This window comes from Salvelinus alpinus, chromosome 2, assembly GCF_045679555.1.
Source record: "Salvelinus alpinus chromosome 2, SLU_Salpinus.1, whole genome shotgun sequence".
In the NCBI taxonomy this organism is placed as follows: domain Eukaryota; kingdom Metazoa; phylum Chordata; class Actinopteri; order Salmoniformes; family Salmonidae; genus Salvelinus; species Salvelinus alpinus.
Window position 1 is genome coordinate 83262627 of NC_092087.1, and position 20000 is coordinate 83282626.

At 43.0% G+C, this 20000-nt stretch overlaps 1 protein-coding gene across 2 annotated transcripts in view; it reads right to left on the bottom strand.

The window, feature by feature from the left end:
- Window positions 1-20000, bottom strand: part of LOC139567965 (voltage-dependent T-type calcium channel subunit alpha-1I) — a 171715-nt gene that overhangs the window by 91321 nt on the left and 60394 nt on the right. For both annotated transcript variants that reach the window (XM_071389610.1, XM_071389609.1), the window contains exons 5-9: window positions 17037-17379; window positions 14312-14404; window positions 2470-2675; window positions 2051-2196; window positions 993-1393 (exon numbers count right to left, since the gene is read on the bottom strand). In XM_071389610.1, the coding sequence (XP_071245711.1) occupies window positions 993-1393; window positions 2051-2196; window positions 2470-2675; window positions 14312-14404; window positions 17037-17379 (1189 nt within the window). The remainder of the gene's footprint in view (window positions 1-992; window positions 1394-2050; window positions 2197-2469; window positions 2676-14311; window positions 14405-17036; window positions 17380-20000) is intronic.

Here is a 20000-nt window from a genome sequence, read left to right on the forward strand (position 1 = left end):
GGACGGAGTGTGTGTGTGTGTGTGTGTGTGTGTGTGTGTGTGTGTGTGTGTGTGTGTGTGTGTGTGTGTGTGTGTGTGTGTGTGTGTGTGTGTGTGTGTGTGTGTGTGTGTGTGTGTGTGTGTGTGTGTGTGTCCATGTGTGTGTGTGTGTGTCCATGTGTGTCCGTGTGAGTGTGTAACCATAGACAGTCCTACTCCCAAAGGACCCCCTCTCTCTCCTTCATCATACTCTTTCTCTCCTTCATCATCCTCTCTCTCTATCTTTAGCATTCTCTGAGACGAGAGACATGTCTTTGTTGCCGCGATGGAAGAACAGAGTGGGTGGATGACGTAGTTGGAGGTAGAGAGAGAGAGAGAGAGAACGAGGGATGTGGAATGAGGGAGAGAGAGAGAGAGACTTGAGAAAGATGTGTGTACGTAATTGTTGCATTATGGATGTACTGTAAAGGGGAGGCTAATATGTTCCACTGTGACCCTTTCATAGAGGGGTCAAAGAAAGGTCACTATGTGGAGTCTGGATATGGAGAGAGGAGCAAAGAGAGAGGGGTTGACATAGAGTATGTATGTATAGTATATATAGTACATTTATAGACTAAAATAAGAGATGGTGAGAAAAGGGGTGAACATCAGTACATGCAGACACAAATACACAGAGAAATAGAGAGAACCACAAAGAGAAATGAAGAAGTGAGAGAAAGAATGAAAGAGAGAGCCAGCCAGACAGACAGAGATGGATAGAGAAAGATGGACAGACAGCGAGAGAGAGAGAGAACGAAAGACAGAGAATGAAGAGCGAGCCAGACAGACAGACAGAGAGAGAGAGAGAGAGAGAGAGAACGAAAGACAGAGAATGAAGAGCGAGCCAGACAGACAGACAGACAGACAGACAGACAGACAGACAGACAGACAGACAGACAGACAGACAGAGAGAGAGAGAGAGAGAGAGAGAGAGAGAGAGAGAGAGAGAGAGAGAGAGAGAGAGAGATCCATACCTGGTTGTGGTGTTCTATGCCCATACTGATGGTATTGATGAGGATAGCGATCATAATTCCTCTATTGAAGTACTTGCTCTCCACGATCCCCAACAACATCAACCTCGTCTCCTCCCACAGCTCCCCGCACCCTCGCCTACATCCCCCAGAAACCTTAGCGGGAGCCGCGTCTTTCACTTCCTCCTTCCCGGCATCGCATTTGCTGCCCTCCCCGTCCGTCTCCTCCAAAGCTCCTTCCTCCACCTCCAAATTGGCCAGGCTGTCGGCAGGTCCCGCCCCGTCGCTGATTGACAGGGCGACGGTGCAATGAGGGCAGCCGTCGGTGGCGGGGGAGACGGTGAGGGCGATGGAGTCTCCTGGGGAGGCGTGGTCGGGCTTGGTGTGGTGGGGACAGTGGACCGCTGAAAGGGTTCAAATGGGAACATTGGAGATCAAATAAGGGAAAGAAAAAATAAGCTATTTTCAATTTGACGTCCAACAATTCTCTCTCTCTGTACTCGGGTGTTGAATGTCATAACCTTAGAAAATTAGATGGACACCACAAATTCATCTTCTAATGAATCCATTTATTGTTTCCAGTCTGTGTCCTATGAATGTCAAAACCTCCAAACGATGCCACGATATCACCTACTCCCACTCTAACCCCCCTCCATCTCTCTCTCTCTCCCTCTCTCTCTCCCCCTCTTCACCACTCACCCTGTCTGTGCTGCCCTCCATCTCTCTCTCTCTCTCCCTCTCTCTCTCCCCCTCTTCACCACTCACCTTGTCTGTGCTGCCCTCCATCCCTCTCTCTCTCCCCCTCTTCACCACTCACCCTGTCTGTGCTGCCCTCCATACCTCTCTCTCTCCCTCTCTCTCTCCCCCTCTTCACCACTCACCCTGTCTGTGCTGCCCTCCATCTCTCTCTCTCTCCCTCTCTCTCTCCCCCTCTTCACCACTCACCCTGTCTGTGCTGCCCTCCATCTCTCTCTCTCTCCCTCTCTCTCTCCCCCTCTTCACCACTCACCCTGTCTGTGCTGCCCTCCATCTCTCTCTCTCTCCCCCTCTTCACCACTCACCCTGTCTGTGCTGCCCTCTCCTCTCTCCTCCTCCTCCTCCTCCTCCTCCATTCACGTTCGTCTTCTCTCCTCCTCCTCGGCTTCTCCCTGCTCCTTTCACCTCCTTGGGCCTCCCCAACAGTCGGTTACAGAGCGCCATGGACCTCCTGTGTATAGAGGCACATTCATGCCAAAACAAATTGAAACATTGAAACATTAAAGGGAAAAGCAATGCACCTGCTGGAGGCCAATGTTGTTGTTGTTCAATGGTTTTATTTTTGTTTGTTTTATTTTCAAAATTAAAATTTTATTTGGGGATTTTCTAGTTATTTCTACTTGACATTCTCATGTTAAGAAGCACATTACATCATATCAAATCAATTACAGAAATATAAATATTCAAATGTATTTTGGCATGAATGGGCCTCCATACTCCATACCTGCGGGCCTTGCGGAGGACGTGGCAGACCAGCTGGAAGACGGACTCATAGCAGCCTGCCGAGGGCTCAGTCATGCTGGCTAGAGTAGAGGAAGAGTGGGCCTGGGCTCTCTGCTCCTGCATCAGCTGGTGCTCCCGCTGCTTCGTCTCACTGAACTGGGTGGCGATCACCACCAGGCAGAGGTTGATCATGAAGAAAGAACCAATCTGTTGGGCAAACAGGAATATACACAGAGTTAGGGACTCCTTCATGAACAAACATGAACATACACAGAGTTAGAGCAGGAGTAAGTGACCACAGACAGATGTTGATCTTGAAGAAATAACCAATATGTTGGGCGAGCAAATATAAACACAGAGTTCGGGACAACCATAATGAAACACAGAGTTAGAGTAGGTGAGGACTGCTTAATTCTCTCTGAAATGGGTGGTGAACAAACAGAGGTTGATCATAACAAAATAACCTATCTGGGGGGGGGTGGACAACCGAAAAGTTGAAAAACAAAGTTATACCAGGCATCTGAAAGCCATATAAAGTTTGAATTCCAACACCAAGAACAGACAAATGAAGGCTGAACTATACAGGGAGTCTGTGTACATGATAGACTGGGGAAAAGGGACGTGTGATTGTTTTAGATAGGTTAAATAGCTGTGTTAGAAGAAGTGGGAACAGGACGTGTGATTGTTTTAGATAGGTTAAATAGCTGTGTTAGAAGAAGTGGGAACAGGACGTGTGATTGTTTTAGATAGGTTAAATAGCTGTGTTAGAAGAAGTGGGAACAGGACGTGTGATTGTTTTAGATAGGTTAGATAGCTGTGTTAGAAGAAGTGGGAACAGGACGTGTGATTGTTTTAGATAGGTTAGATAGCTGTGTTAGAAGAAGTGGGAACAGGACGTGTGATTGTTTTAGATAGGTTAGATAGCTGTGTTAGAAGAAGTGGGAACAGGACGTGTGATTGTTTTAGATAGGTTAGATAGCTGTGTTAGAAGAAGTGTGAGCAGAGATGTTTGAGAAGAGACTTAGAGAATACTAAAGAGAAAAAGCTGTTGCCATCCTGGATAAATAAAAGATGAGAAAGATGACCTTTCAATCTTAGAAAGCCGAAAGAGACATCACAGAGAAATGCTCTGTTGCCATTATTTAGTGTTGGAAGAGAGAGAGAGAGAGAGAGAGAGAGAGAGAGAGAGAGAGAGAGAGAGAGAGAGAGAGAGAGAGAGAGAGAGAGAGAGAGAGAGAGAGAGAGAGACAGAGACAGAGACAGAGACAGAGAGAGAGAGAGAGAGAGAGAGAGAGAGAGAGAGAGAGAGAGAGAGAGAGAGAGCGATAGAGACAGAGACAGAGACAGAGACAGAGAGAGAGAGAGAGAGAGAGAGAGAGAGAGAGAGAGAGAGAGAGAGAGAGAGAGAGAGAGAGAGAGAGACAGAGAGAGAGAGAGAGAGAAGGTCCTCTGTGCCACATACATTCCCCCCTCAGAGTCACCCTACTTCAATGAAGAGAGTTTCTCCATTCTAGAGGGGGAAATTAGTCACTTTCAGGCCCAAGGCAACGTACTGGTCTGTGGAGACCTGAATGCTAGAACAGCAGAGGAACTAGACACTATTAACAGTCATGGGGACAAACACCTACCAGGAAGCAACAACATTTCCCTCCCCACATACCCCCACAGAAACAACTATGACAAAGTGAAAAACAAAAATGGAGTACAGCTCGTGAAGCTCTGTCGAACACTGGGTCTGTACATAGTCAATGGCAGGCTGAGAGGGGACTCTTTTGGTAGGTACACCTACTGCTCATCCCTTGGCAGCAGCACTGTAGACTACTTCCTCACCGACCTAAACCCAGAGTCTCTCAGAGCCGTCACAGTCAGCCCACTAACACCTCTCTCAGACCACAGTAAAATCACAGTGTATCTGAGAAGAGCGGAACCCAACCATGAAGCATCACGGCCCAATAAATTACATGGTACTAAACAGGCCTATAGATGGAGTGCAAACAGTACAGACATCTACCAAAAAAGCAATTAGTAGCCAAAAAATACAATCTCTCCTGGACAACTTTTTAGCCTTAACATTCTCCTTCAGCAATGAAGGTGTTAATTTGGCCGTTTGGAACATAAACTTTATATTTGACAAATTAGCCTCCTTGGCTAATCTAAAGAAGCATAAGAGCAAACCAGAAATAACAGATAATGAAAAATGGTTTAATAATGATTGCAAAAATCTAAGAAAGTCATCGAGAAATATATCTAATCAAAAACACAGAGAACCAGACAACAAAAAGATACGCCGTCAATACGGGGAAACACTGAAGCAATACAAACGCACCGTAAGAACAAAACAGGAACAGCACATTAGAAATCAGCTGGATGGAATTGAGGAATCCATAGAATCAAACCACTTCTGGGAGAATTGGAATATATTAAACAAACCTCATCAGGAGGAATTGGCTATCCAAAATGGGGATATGTGGAGAAATCACTTTGCAAACCTCTACAGCAATATAACAAAGAGCCCAGAACAAAAAGATATTCAAGAAAAATTACAAATCCTTGAATCAGCAGTCAAAGACTATCAGAATCCTGTCGATACCCCAATTACAGAAGAAGAATTATTGGAAAACGATGCACTCTCCAACCCAAAAAGGCCTGTGGTGCTGATGGTATTTTAAATGAAATGATCAAATATACAGACCACAAATTCAAATTGGCTAAACTCAAACTCTTCAACATTATCCTCACTGCAGGTATTTTCCCCGATATTTGGAACCAGGGATTGATCACACCAATCTATAAAATAGAGACACATTTGACCCAAATAATTACAGAGGAATTTGCGTTAACAGCAACTTGGGGGAAAATCCTCTGCAGTATCAAAAATAGCAGACTACATCATTTCCTTGACGAACACAACGTCCTGAGCAGAAGCCAGATTGGATTTCTAAAAAATGATCATACAACAGACCACATTTACACCCTCCACACTCTAATTGACAAACAAGTCAACCAAAACAAAGGCTAAATCTACTCGTGTTCTGTAGATTTCAAGTAAGCATTTGATTCAATTTGGCACGAAGGTCTTTTTAAAAAACGAATAGAAAGTGGTATTGGAGGGAAAACATATGATTTTATTAAATCAGTGTACACTAAAAACAAATGTGCAGTTAAAATTGGTAAAAAGCAAACAGATTTCTTCTCTCAGGGACAGGGAGTGAAATAGGGCTGCCCAATAAGTCCAACACTATTTAACATCTACATTATTGAATTGGCAAAAACATTAGAAGAATCGGCAGCACCTGGTATCACCCTACACAACACTGAAATCAAGTGTCTGCTGTACGCAGATGACCTGGTGCTGCTGTCTCCCACTAAAGAGGGGTTACAGCAGCACCTAGATCGTCTTCACAGGTTCTGTCAGACCTGGGCTCTGACCGTTAACCTAAAAAAAACAAATATAATGATATTCCAAAAAAGGTCCGGAAATCAGGATGACAAATATAAATTCTATTTGGACACAGTTCTATTAGAACACACCAAAAACTACACATATCTAGGACTAAATATCAGCAACACAGGTAGCTTTCACATGGCTGTGAATGAGCTGAGAGACAAAGCAAGAAGAACATTTTATGCCATTAAAAGGAACATCAAAATCGAAATTCCAATTAGAATCTGGCTCAAAATGTTCCAATCGGTTATAGAACCAATTGCTCTATATGGCAGCGAAGTATGGGGTCCACTCTCTAATAATGAATTCACCAAATGGGACAAACATCCAATTGAAATATTGCATGCAGAGTTTTGCAAGACTGTACTGCAAGTGCAAAAAAAAACTCCAAATAATGCATGTAGAGCAGAATTGGGCCAATACCCCCTCCTCATTCGAATAGAAAAAAGAGCCATCAAATTTTACAACCATCTAAAAACAAGCGACCCCAAAACATTCCATCACACAGCTCTACAATGTCAAGAGATGAAACCAGAGAAGAGTCCCCTCAGCCAGCTGGTTCTGAGGCTCAGTTTACAAACCCAAACCAACCCCATAGAGCCTCGGGACAGCCCTCAGAAAATCTGGCCCAACCAAATCATCACAAAACAAAAAGAAAAATATATATCACCTATTGGAAAGAGACCACAGAAAATCTAAGTGCAATGTTATGTCAATATTATTTCCCATCTTGTTTTGTTTTGTCTTTCATACCATGTCATGTGTCTTCTCAGTCATGTTGACACTGGTCTACTACCATTGCTTTAATGTATTGTTGTTCTGATTAATATTGTGGTTGTAGTTGTTGTTAATGGTAATTCCATGTCCACTACTACAATTATTATTGTTGTTGGTCCCACCATGTATTTATATATAAATATATATTTTATATATATAAATATATATTTTTAATTTTTCTATATGTATACTTTGACAATGTGAGTAATAATGAACTTGCCATGTCAATAAAATCAATTGAATTGAATTGAATTGAGAAGGAGAAATGACATAGTGAGAGCGAAGGAAAAGCTCAGAGAGAACATAGAGAGAGAGAGGGGGCAGAGAGAAGAGAGAGAGAGAGGGGGAGAACATAGAGTGAGAGAGAGAGAGAGAGAAAGAGAGAGAGAGAGAGAGAGAGAGAGAGAGAGAGAGAGAGAGAGAGAGAGAGAGAGAGAGAGAGAGAGAGAGAGAGAGAGAGAGAGAGAGAGAGAGAGAACAAATACAGTAGAGAGAAGAGAAAGAGAGAGGGAGACAACATAGAGAGAGGACAGAGACAGAAAAAGCACTTAGACAGAGAGAGAGAGAGAAGTAGCGAGAAGAGAGAAAGAGAGAGAGAGAGAGAGAGAGAGAGAGAGAGAGAGAGAGAGAGAGAGAGAGAGAGAGAGAGCAAGAGAGAGAGAGAGAGAGAGAGAGAGAACAAATACAGTAGAGAGAAGAGAAAGAGAGAGGGAGAGAACATAGAGAGGACAGAGACAGAAAAAGCACTTAGACAGAGAGAGAGAAGTAGCGAGAAGAGAGAAAGAGAGGCAGAGCAAGAGAGAGAGAGAGAGAGAGAGAGAGAGAGAGAGAGAGAGAGAGAGAGAGAGAGAGAGAGAGAGAGAGAGAGAAAGAGAGAGAGAGAGAGAGAGAGAGAGAGAGAGAGAGAGAGAGAGAGAGAGAGAGAGAGAGAGAGAAAGAAAGAGAGGAGGATCAGATAGGACTAGGAGGTTATCAGGGTTTAAATCAGTATTGATCTAAGGAGGGAAGCCATAGGATTTTCTCCTCTCTGTTTCTCCTTTCATGATTGGTTTAGCTCTCTGGACCGATCCTTGTTCAAGCACTCACACTCGTATCGCTCTCATACTCTGCTTTCTCTCTCCGCCTCTTCTCACGCTCTCTTTCTCTCTGCTTCTTCTCTCTCTCTCTATCCCTCTTTCCTTCACCAACTCCCTCTCTTTAGATTTCTTACATTCTCTCTCTCTTTCTCCGTCCCTCTCTGGTCTCTCTACGGTTGCAATTGATCTAAACCAGAGCTTTCTGGGGCCGTGGATTCAAATAGTTCGTTTCCATGCCAATTCTGTATGCTCAGGACTGAAATGAAAGTAGGGGACCCCACAACGATCAGAGAGAGAGGGGATGACAGATGATCAAATATCTATACAGAAGCTTCGGTGACAACAGGAGTGGAGAGTATGTGTGTAAGTGGAGGCTGTGTGTATTGTAAACACAGTACATGGGTACTTCACAGAAATAGCTCTGTAAGCCTTGGGTACGACTGTGTGTGTATGTTGGTGGATGTGTACTGTATAGACCTACTGTGTGTGTGTGTTTCTGATTTTCACAGCCATATGATTGTCCTGATCCACTTGTTGTGCTTCCACTTCACACCGTAGCGATCGTCAGTGATTATATAGTACAGATACTTGACAGTATGTTGATGATTGTTCCTTTCAGTGATTGTACCACCCCCCCCCCCCCCCCCCCCCCGTCTGGCTGTCTATCTCCTCTGATTTGTTCCCCTCCCTCTCTCTTTCCCTCTCTTTGCCCCCCTCCTTCACTCTCTACCTTTTCCTGCAGTCTGTCTCATGTGATTTCCCTCCTCTCTCCATTAGAGTGTAGGAGTGGAGACAAAGCCTTAACGGAAGGGTACTTGTCTGTCTCAGTGTGAAAACGAGAGCATCTCATCTCCTCAGCATAATAACCTATTGAGACGGAGACGTGTTGCGCAACAGATTAGTGTGAAAATAAGGGCGTCTGCTTGTAATAACTCTGCGACTGAGACATGTTGTGAAGAGGCTGTAGGAAATGTACAGGATGTGTGTCATTCACCTCCCTGAAAGCATCATTCCAACTACTTGTACTCGATATGTATTGAACGCCTTTCTTTGTGTGAAAGAGAGTGCATCTTGTTGCGTAATAAGCTATGAAAAGCCTGCCGTGTTGGGTAACAGTGTGAAAGGTATTGGATGCCTATAGGACAAAAGCATCTGCTGAGCATACAGGCTGTACTTATGTTGTTTAAAGGAGATGTGTAAAACGCCTCCATTTATATGTAAACTGTTGAGAGTGAAAAACCCAGCAGTGTAGCAGTTCTTGACTCAAACCGGTGCGCCTGACACCTACTATACACCGTTCAAAGACACTTACATTGTTTTGTCTTGCTCATTCACCCTCTGAATGGCACACATACACAATCCTGGTCTCAGTTGTCTCATGGCTTAAAAATCCTTCTTTAACCTGTCTCCTCCCCTTCATCTACACTGATTGAAGTGGATTTAACAAGTGACATCAATAAGCTTTCACCTGGATTCACCTGGTCAGTCTATGTCATGGAAAGAGCAGGTGTTCATAATGTTTTGTATGCTCCGTGTATACATGTCGGATGCTAGAAAGTAATCCCGAAATTCTACTTTACTGTACTGAAGACTGTTGAGTGAAGTGAATGAAGGGTTAGCAAATGCTGTATTACCATATTATAAAATGGGTTGTTTGGATCCCGGATGCTGATTGGTTGGTAGCAGGGAGTTATAGCACCACAATCCCTCATTCTCCGGGAGATGCTTGTTAACAGTTCCAATAAATGTATAAATGTGCATTTACTGTCCCACAGCCTAGCCAGTCAATTTGTAAACTTAATCTCCCCCGGGGAAAAAAGTGTCAAGACAATATTTCCCCATGCTACTAGCCAAGCATTTGGTTTGGTACAGTACAGCTGCCTATCAGACCTGGGCAACATGTTGCAGTGTTATTCTTCTCCACTGTGACATGACGAGACTGACAGCTTCTCTGATCCAGGCCAATTCATGTATCAGCATCATTATAATGGATGTATTCACAGAATTGGCAATAGAAACAAAGGTAAAACAAACACAAATTCCATAGTTTGCTGTAATTTCAGCTGCTTGATGTGATTGTGTGTTAACTTGCCTTTGGTTGGCTAGCTAGCTAGCAAAGGAGAAGTAACGTTAGCCTAGCTATCCTCCATAACTATATTATTGACTTGGAGAAGTAACATTAGCCTAGCTATCCTCCATAACTATATTATTGACTTGGAGAAGTAACGTTAGCCTAGCTATCCTCCATAACTATATTATTGACTTGGAGAAGTAACATTAGCCTAGCTATCCTCCATAACTATATTATTGACTTGGAGAAGTAACGTTAGCCTAGCTATCCTCCATAACTATATTATTGACTTGGAGAAGTAACATTAGCCTAGCTATCCTCCATAACTATATTATTGACTTGGAGAAGTAACATTAGCCTAGCTATCCTCCATAACTAAATTATTGACTTGGAGAAGTAACGTTAGCCTAGCTATCCTCCATAACTATAGTATTGACTTGGAGAAGTACCGTTAGCCTAGCTATCCTCCATAACTAAATTATTGACTTGGAGAAGTAACGTTAGCCTAGCTATCCTCCATAACTAAATTATTGACTTGGAGAAGTAACGTTAGCCTAGCTATCCTACATAACTATATGATTGACTTGGAGAAGTAACATTAGCCTAGCTATCCTCCATAACTATATTATTGACTTGGAGAAGGAACGTTAGCCTAGCTATCCTCCATAACTATATTATTGACTTGGAGAAGTAACGTTAGCCTAGCTATCCTCCATAACTATTTGATTGACTTGGAGAAGTAACGTTAGCCTAGCTATCCTCCATAACTATATGATTGACTTGGAGAAGTAACATTAGCCTAGCTATCCTCCATAACTATATGATTGACTTGGAGAGGTAATGTTAGCCTAGCTATCCTCCATAACTATATGATTGACTTGGAGAAGTAACGTTAGCCTAGCTATCCTCCATAACTATATGATTGACTTGGAGAAGTAACGTTAGCCTAGCTATCCTCCATAACTATATTATTGACTTGGAGAAGTAACGTTAGCCTAGCTCTCCTCCATAACTATATTATTGACTTGGAGAAGTAACATTAGCCTAGCTATCCTCCATAACTATATTATTGACTTGGAGAAGTAACATTAGCCCAGCTATCCTCCATAACTATATGATTGACTTGGAGATGTAACATTAGCCTAGCTATCCTCCATAACTATATGATTGACTTGGAGAAGTAACATTAGCCTAGCTATCCTCCATAACTATATTATTGACTTGGAGAAGTAACATTAGCCTAGCTATCCTCCATAACTATATTATTGACTTGGAGAAGTAACATTAGCCCAGCTATCCTCCATAACTATATGATTGACTTGGAGATGTAACATTAGCCTAGCTATCCTCCATAACTATATGATTGACTTGGAGAAGTAACATTAGCCTAGCTATCCTCCATAACTATATTATTGACTTGGAGAAGTAACATTAGCCTAGCTATCCTCCATAACTATATTATTGACTTGGAGAAGTAACATTAGCCTAGCTATCCTCCATAACTATATTATTGACTTGGAGAAGTAACATTAGTCTAGCTATCCTCCATAACTATATTATTGACTTGGAGAAGTAACGTTAGCCTAGCTATCCTCCATAACTATATTATTGACTTGGAGAAGTAACGTTAGCCTAGCTATCCTCCATAACTATATTATTGACTTGGAGAAGTAACGTTAGCCTAGCTATCCTCCATAACTATATTATTGACTTGACCATCAGCTGGTTTTTGCCTAATTATACATGATTTATTAAATCAATATTTATTGATGTTCTTTTTGCATATTTATAAATAATTTATTAAATAAATATGTGTTGATGTTCTTGTCTCTCGTTATCATTGAACCTCTGCTAGCTCGCTAGCTCCATGCCAGAAATGTGTTTAGCGTAGCAACGTGGAATGACTAGAATGAACGACTGGGTCAAAACATCGTAAAATAATAAAGGACTAGCCTGTTTAGCAACTTCAGAACCTAATAACTAACAACTAGCTTTAGCCAGAACTACGGTGGTGCAAAAAAGTATTTAGTCAGCCACCAATTGTGCAAGTTCTCCCACTTAAAAAGATGAGAGAGGCCTGTAATTTCATCATAGGTACACTTCAACTATGACAGACAAAATTAGGGGGAAAAATCCAGAAAATCACATTCTATGATTTTTTATGAATTTATTTGCAAATTATGGTGGAAAATAAGTATTTGGTCAATAACAAAAGTTTATCTCAATACTTTGTTATATACCCTTTGTTGGCAATGACAGAGGTCAAACGTTTTCTGTAAGTCTTCACAAGGTTTTCACACACTGTTGCTGGTATTTTGGCCCATTCCTTCATGCAGATCTCCTCTAGAGCAGTGATGTTTTTGGGGCTGTTGCTGGGCAACACGGACTTTCAACTCCCTCCAAAGATTTTCTATGGGGTTGAGATCTGGAGACTGGCTAGGCCACTCCAGGACCTTGAAATGCTTCTTACGAAGCCACTCCTCCGTTGCCCGGGCGGTGTGTTTGGGATCATTGTCATGCTGAAAGACCCAGACACGTTTCATCTTCAATGCCCTTGCTGATGGAAGGAGGTTTTCACTCAAAATCTCACGATACATGGCCCCATTCATTCTGTCCTTTACACGGATCAGTCGTCCTGGTCCCTTTGCAGAAAAACAGCCCCAAAGCATGATGTTTCCACCCCCATGCTTCACAGTAGGTATGGTGTTCTTTGGATGCAACTCAGCATTCTTTGTCCTCCAAACACGACGAGTTGAGTTTTTACCAAAAAGTTATATTTTGGTTTCATCTGACCATATGACATTCTCCCAATCTTCTTCTGGATCATCCAAATGCTCTCTAGAAAACTTCAGACGGGCCTGGACATGTACTGGCTTAAGCAGGGGGACACGTCTGGCACTGCAGGATTTGAGTCCCTGGCGGCGTAGTGTGTTACTGATGGTAGGCTTTGTTACTTTGGTCCCAGCTCTCTGCAGGTCATTCACTAGGTCCCCCACGTGTGGTTCTGGGATTTTTGCTCACCGTTCTTGTGATCATTTTGACCCCACGGGGTGAGATGTTGCGTGGAGCCCCAGATCGAGGGAGATTATCAGTGGTCTTGTATGTCTTCCATTTCCTAATAATTGCTCCCACAGTTGATTTCTTCAAACCAAGCTGCTTACCTATTGCAGATTCAGTCTTCCCAGCCTGGTGCAGGTCTACAATTTTGTTTCTGGTGTCCTTTGACAGCTCTTTGGTCTTGGCCATAGTGGAGTTTGGAGGGTGACTGTTTGAAGTTGTGGACAGGTGTCTTTTATACTGATAACAAGTTCAAACAGGTGCCATTAATACAGGTAACGAGTGGAGGACAGAGGAGCCTCTTAAAGAAGAAGTAACAGGTCTGTGAGAGCCAGAAATCTTGCTTGTTTGTAGGTGACCAAATACTTATTTTCCACCATAATTTGCAAATAAATTCATAAAAAATCCTACAATGTGATTTTCAGGATTTTTTTTCTAATTTTGTCTGTCATAGTTGAAGCGTACCTATGATGAAAATGACAGGCCTCTCTCATCTTTTTAAGTGGGAGAACTTGCACAATTGGTGGCTGACTAAATACTTTTTTGCCCCACTGTATATCGTCGGGTGGAAGGATGAAATGAAACAAATACTATTTTTTAAATACAGTTTTGAATGAAAACCTTTTTTTAATGTTGGCAACAGTTCTGTTGAAGAGAGAGAGAGAGAGAGAGAGAGTGATGGGTGTTTGTAGCTTGGAGCCAACGGGTGGCCAGGGGACAAAAGGTAAACCAATATAGAGGTCCAGTGGAACGTGTGTGTGTGTGTGTGTGTGTGTGTGTGTGTGTGTGTGTGTGTGTGTGTGTGTGTGTGTGTGTGACTGACCCAAATCTACAGATGAATCACCCCCTCTTTCATTCTCCAACCGTGACACCACACCAGACAGGCAGTGTGTGTGTGTGTGTGTGTGTGTGTGTGTGTGTGTGTGTGTGTGTGTGTGTGTGTGTGTGTGTGTGTGTGTGTGTGTGACTGGATGCGAGCCTAATCCCCAGGTGGTCTGAGCATCCAATAATAATCCCTTTCTATTACCGTGCCGATATCATCTCTGATATGGAACGAGAGAGAGAAAAAGAGAGAAAGAGAGAGAGAGAGAGAAAGGGAGAGAGAGAGAGAAAGGGAAAGAGACAGAGAGACAGAGACAGAGAGGAAATAATAAAACCTTCAGGTAATTTGTTGATAGAGTTTGACATTGTCCTGGGGCCGATTTGTAAATGAGGTAGACGGAAATGTGTGTGTATACATCTGTGCCTGTGTGTGTGTGTTTGGGTGTGTGTCTGCGTGTGTGTGTGTGTGTTTGGGTGTGTGCCTGTGTGTGTGTTTGGGTGTGTGCCTGTGTGTCTGTGTGTGTGTGTGTGTGTGTTTGGGTGTGTGTCTCTGTGTGTGTCTGGGAGCATGCCTGTGTGTGTGTAGTGTACTTACGATGATGAGCAGTATAAAGTAGATGAAGTTGTAGAAGGAGTGAGCATCCATTACATAGTACATGATCTCTACCCAGCCTTCCAGGGTGATCACCTGGAGAGGAACACACACACACACGCACACACACACACACACACACACACACACACACACACACACACACACACACACACACACACACACACACACACACACACACACACACACACACACACACACACACACACACACACACACACACACACACACACACACACACACACACACACACACACAAAACAGGTCTCTAAGTCAAGGACAATAGGCTTTGACATTTCCATTGTTACCAAGAATTCAGACATTTCACCATGACGAATCTCAGTTTGTCCTTCTACAGATCAGCCAGATCAGTCACCCTCCTGTTGACCTAGACTAGAGAACATCGTCTGATAACATCCACTTCCTGATTCATTTCCCCACTAAAAGTCACATAGAGGAGAGCTCTCTGTCTCTCTGTAATGTAATCAGATAATCAGATAGCAAGCCAATTACAGAGTGTATATCTCACCATCACCTAATCACTACTGTCAGACACTTCACTACTGCTGGAGGACTACGAGGCGGGCAGGCTGCTGTTCCAGACCAGCATACATTATTCAATTCATTACAGCAAGTAGATATCTTGTCATGACCTAATCACTATGGTAACCTCTACTCAATCTTGTCATGACTTAATCACTATGGTAACCTCTACTCTATCTTGTCATGACTTAATCACTATGGTTAGCTCTACTCTATCTTGTCATGACTTAATCACTATGGTAACCTCTACTCTATCTTGTCATGACCTAATCACTATGGTAACCTCTACTCTATCTTGTCATGACCTAATCACTATGGCAACCTCTACTCTATCTTGTCATGACTTAATCACTATGGTAACCTCCAACTCTATCTTGTCATGACTTAATCGCTATGGTAACCTCTACTCTATCTTGTCATGACTTAATCACTATGGTAACCTCCAACTCTATCTTGTCATGACTTAATCGCTATGGTAACCTCTACTCTATCTTGTCATGATCTAATCACTATGGTAACCTCTACTCTATCTTGTCATGACCTAATCACTATGGCAACCTCTACTCTATCTTGTCATGACTTAATCACTATGGTAACCTCTACTCTATCTTGTCATGACTTAATCACTATGGTTAGCTCTACTCTATCTTGTCATGACTTAATCACTATGGTTAGCTCTACTCTATCTTGTCATGACTTAATCACTATGGTTAGCTCTACTCTATCGTGTCATGACTTAATCACTATGGTTAGCTCTACTCTATCTTGTCATGACTTAATCACTATGGTAACCTCTACTCTATCTTGTCATGACTTAATCACTATGGAACTTCTACTCTATCTTGTCATGACTTAATCACTATGGTAACCTCTACTCTATCTTGTCATGACTTAATCACTATGGAACCTCTACTCTATCTTGTCATGACTTAATCACTATGGTTAGCTCTACTCTATCTTGTCATGACTTAATCACTATGGAACCTCTACTCTATCTTGTCATGACTTAATCACTATGGTAACCTCTACTCTATCTTGTCATGACTTAATCACTATGGTTAGCTCTACTCTATCTTGTCATGACTTAATCACTATGGTAACCTCTACTCTATCTTGTCATGACTTAATCACTATGGTTAACTCTACTCTATCTTGTCATGACTTAATCACTATGGTTAGCTCTACTCTATCTTGTCATGACTTAATCATTATGGTAACATCTACTCTATCTTGTCATGACTTAATCACTATGGTTAGCTCTACTCTATCTTGTCATGACTTAATCATTATGGTAACATCTACTCTATCTTGTCATGACTTAATCACTATGGTTAGCTCTACTCTATCTTGTCATGACTTAATCACTATGGTTAGCTCTACTCTATCTTGTCATGACTTAATCACTATGGTTAGCTCTACTCTATCTCGACATGACTTAATCACTATGGTTAGCTCTACTCTATCTTGTCATGACTTAATCACTATGGTTAGCTCTACTCTATCTCGACATACTCCTGACCTATATTTCAGGGGTGGGACAACTCTAGTCTAAGAGGACTGGCACGTTGTGCAGGCGTTTGTACCAGCCCAGTGCCAACGTGCACTAACACACCTGATAAGACTAACTATGATCTAAATAAAAGTGAAATCATGCACGTCGGTGCTGGGCGGGAACAAAAGCTTGCACACTGCAGCCCTCCAGTACAGGGATTTGATCTGGACTCTACTTTAACCAATACAGCTCCCTGGACAGTGCAAAGACATTTTAGTCCCCTTTCCCCGACCTACATTGACTAACCTGTAGCCCCACACATTGACTTGGTTCCGGTACCCCATGTATATAGCCTTGTTATTGTTATTTTATTTTGTTACTTTTTATTAAATATTTTCTTTACAACATTTTGGAACTGCATTGTTGGTTAGGGGCTTTTAAGTAAGCATTTCACTGTAAGGTCTGAACCTGTTGTGTTCAGCACATGTGACAAATAAAATGTGATTTGATTTGATTTGTTGATCAATAGAAAAAGAGAGACAGAGAAAGCAAGCTAGGTAGGTGTAGAGAGAGACACGTTGTGGTGCATATCTAGCCACACCAGCTCACAAGGCTCAACCAATACAAACGGAGAGAAGAAAGAAAGTCCAATCCACCCAATCAAAGCCCTACCTGAAAGATGACGATCCAAGCGTAGGCGATATTGTCGAAGTTGATGGCTCCTTTATGTGGGTTGCTGTGGCCCGTGTGACAGCGTGTGTAATACTGGTTCCAGTTGACACACAGTCCAGGCCCGCTCACTGACCCGTTAACCAGGGGTTCAGGACTCAGCCCCAAACCCTGTCTGTGTGTCACATCGTCCTTGTCCAGGCAGCAGGTGCGTCCTAGTTCTCGGCGGGCCGGGACGTCGGTGCACGCCATGATGCCGTTGTCCTGGGCAAGAGAGCAGATGAAGGGTCGCTCATCATCCTCGTCTGCCATGTAGTAGGGGCGAGGCAGGGAGATGTCCTTAGAACTGAGGAGAGAGAGATGGAGAGGACGAGAGAGGGGTGGAGAGGAGGAGAGATGAATGAGAGGAGAGAGGGATGAGAGGAGGAGAGAAGAAAGGAGAGGAGGAGAGAGGAATGAGATGAGAAGAGAGGAATGAGAGAGGAGATGAATGAGAGGAGAGTGGGTTGGAGAGGAGGAGAGAGGGATGGAGAGGAGGAGAGAAGAATGGAGAGTAGGAGAGAGGGATGGAGAGGAGGAGAGAAGAATGGAGAGTAGGAGAGAGGAATGAGAGGGATGGAGAGGAGGAGAGAGGGATGGAGAGGAGGAGAGAGGGATGGAGAGGAGGAGAGAGAGATGGAGAAGAGGAGAGAGGGATGGAGAGGAGAGAGGAAGTGAGAGAGATGGAGAGGAGGAGAGAGGAATGGAGAGGGATGAGAGGAGGAGAGAGAGATGGAGAGGAGGAGAGAGATGGAGAGGATGAGAGAGGGATGGAGAGGAGGAGAAAGGAATGGAGAGGAGGAGAGAGAGATGGAGAGGAGGAGAGAGGAATGGAGAGGAGGAGAGAGAGATAGAGAGGGATGGAGAGGGATGAGAGGAGAGATGAATGGAGAGGAGGAGAGAGGGGTGGAGAGGAAGAGAGAGGGATGGAGAGGAGGAGAGAGAGATGGAGAGGAGGAGAGAGGAATGGCGAGGGATGGAGATGAGGAGAGAGAGATGGAGAGGAGGAGAGAGGAATGGCGAGGGATGGAGAGGAGGAGAGATGGAGAGGAGGAGAGAGGGACGGAGAGGAGGAGAGAGGGATGGAAAGAAGGGGACAGGGATGGAGATGAGGAGAGAGGAATTGAGAGGAGGAGAGAGGGATGGAGATGAGGAGAGAGAGATGGAGAAGAGAAGAGAGGGATGGAGAGGAAGAGGGATGGAGAAGTGGAGAGGAGAGAAGAGAGAACATGAGAATAATACCGTGTTTTTCTTTATTTTTACTATTTTCTAAATTGTAGAATAATAGTGAAGACATCAAACCTATGAAATAACACATATGGAGTCATGTAGTAACCAAAAAACTAATTAAACTTATCAACATATATTTAATATTTGAGATATTGAAAGTAGCCACCCTTTGCCTTGATGACAGCTTTGCACACGCTTGGCATTTTCTCCACCAGCGTCATGAGGTAGTCACCTGGAATGCATTTCAGTTAACAGGGGTGCCTTGTTAAAAGTTAATTTGTGTAATTTCGTTCCTCCTTAATGCGTTTGAGCCAATCAGTTGTGTTGTTACAAGGTAGGGGTGGTATACAGAAGATAGCCCTATTTGGTAAAAGACCAAGTCCATATTATGGCAAGAACAGTTCAAATAATCAAAGAGAAACGGCAGTCCATCATTACTTTAAGACACGAAGGTCAGTCAATGCGGAAAAATTCAAGAACTTTGAAAGTTTCTTCAAGTGCAGTCGCAAAAACCAGCAAGCTCTATGATGAAACTGGCTCTCATGAGGACCGCCACAGGAATGGAAGACCCAGAGTTCCCTCTGCTGCAGAGGATAAGTTCATTACAGTTATTAGCCCCATAAATTGCAGCACAAATAAATGCTTCACAGAGTTCAAGTAACAGACTCATCTCAACATTAACTGTTTAGCGGAGACTGGGTGAATCAAGTCTTCATGGTCGAATTGCTGCAAAGAAACCAGTATGAAAGGACACCAATAAGAAGAAGAGGCTTGCTTTGGCAAAGAAACACGATCAATGAACATTAGACCGGTGGAAATATGTCCAAATTGGAGATTTTTGGTTCCAACCGCCGTGTCTTTGTAAGATGCTGAGTGAACGGATGATCTCTGCATGTGTGGTTCCCACCGTGAAGCATGGAGGAGGAGGTGTGATGGTCTTGGGGTGCTTTGCTGGTGACACTGTCTGTGATTTATTTAGAATTCAAGGCAACATTAACCAGCATGGCTACCACAGCATTCTGCAGTGATACGCCATACCATTTGGTTTGCACTTAGTGGGACTATCATTTGTTTTTCAACAGGACAATGACCCAACACACCTCCGGGCTGTGTAAAGGCTATTTGACCAAGAAGGAGAGTGATGGAGTGCTGCATCAGATGACCTGGCCTCCACAGTCCCCTGACCTCAACCCAATTTAGATACTTTTGGATGAGTTGGACCTCAGAGTGAAGGAAAAGCAGCCAACAAGTGCTCAGCATATGGCTACTTTGAAGAATCAGAAATATAAAATAAATATTTTGATTTGTTTAACACTTTTTTGGTTACTACATGATTCCATATGTGTTATTTCATAGTTTTGTTGAAAATAGTAAAAATTAAGAAAAACCCTTGAAGGTGTGGGTGTGTCCAAACTTTTGACCTGTACTGTAAGTCAAGCTTAGGGGAGGGACAGGGAGGTGACTGTAGAGCTGAAGGAGAGACGGATGGGGGGGTGGGAGAGGAGGAGGGGGCCATACCTGATGGTAATAGAGCAATGTTTTTCATAATTTTTCTGTAAGCCCTAAACCATCGCCCTAACCTTAACCACTAAGAAATAACACATAAACTGTTAATTAAGCTTGGAGTTGTTTCTGTTTCAACCCTGCAGAATTAACCCCATAACCATGTGAAATTAATGCATCAAAAATAGACGTTCA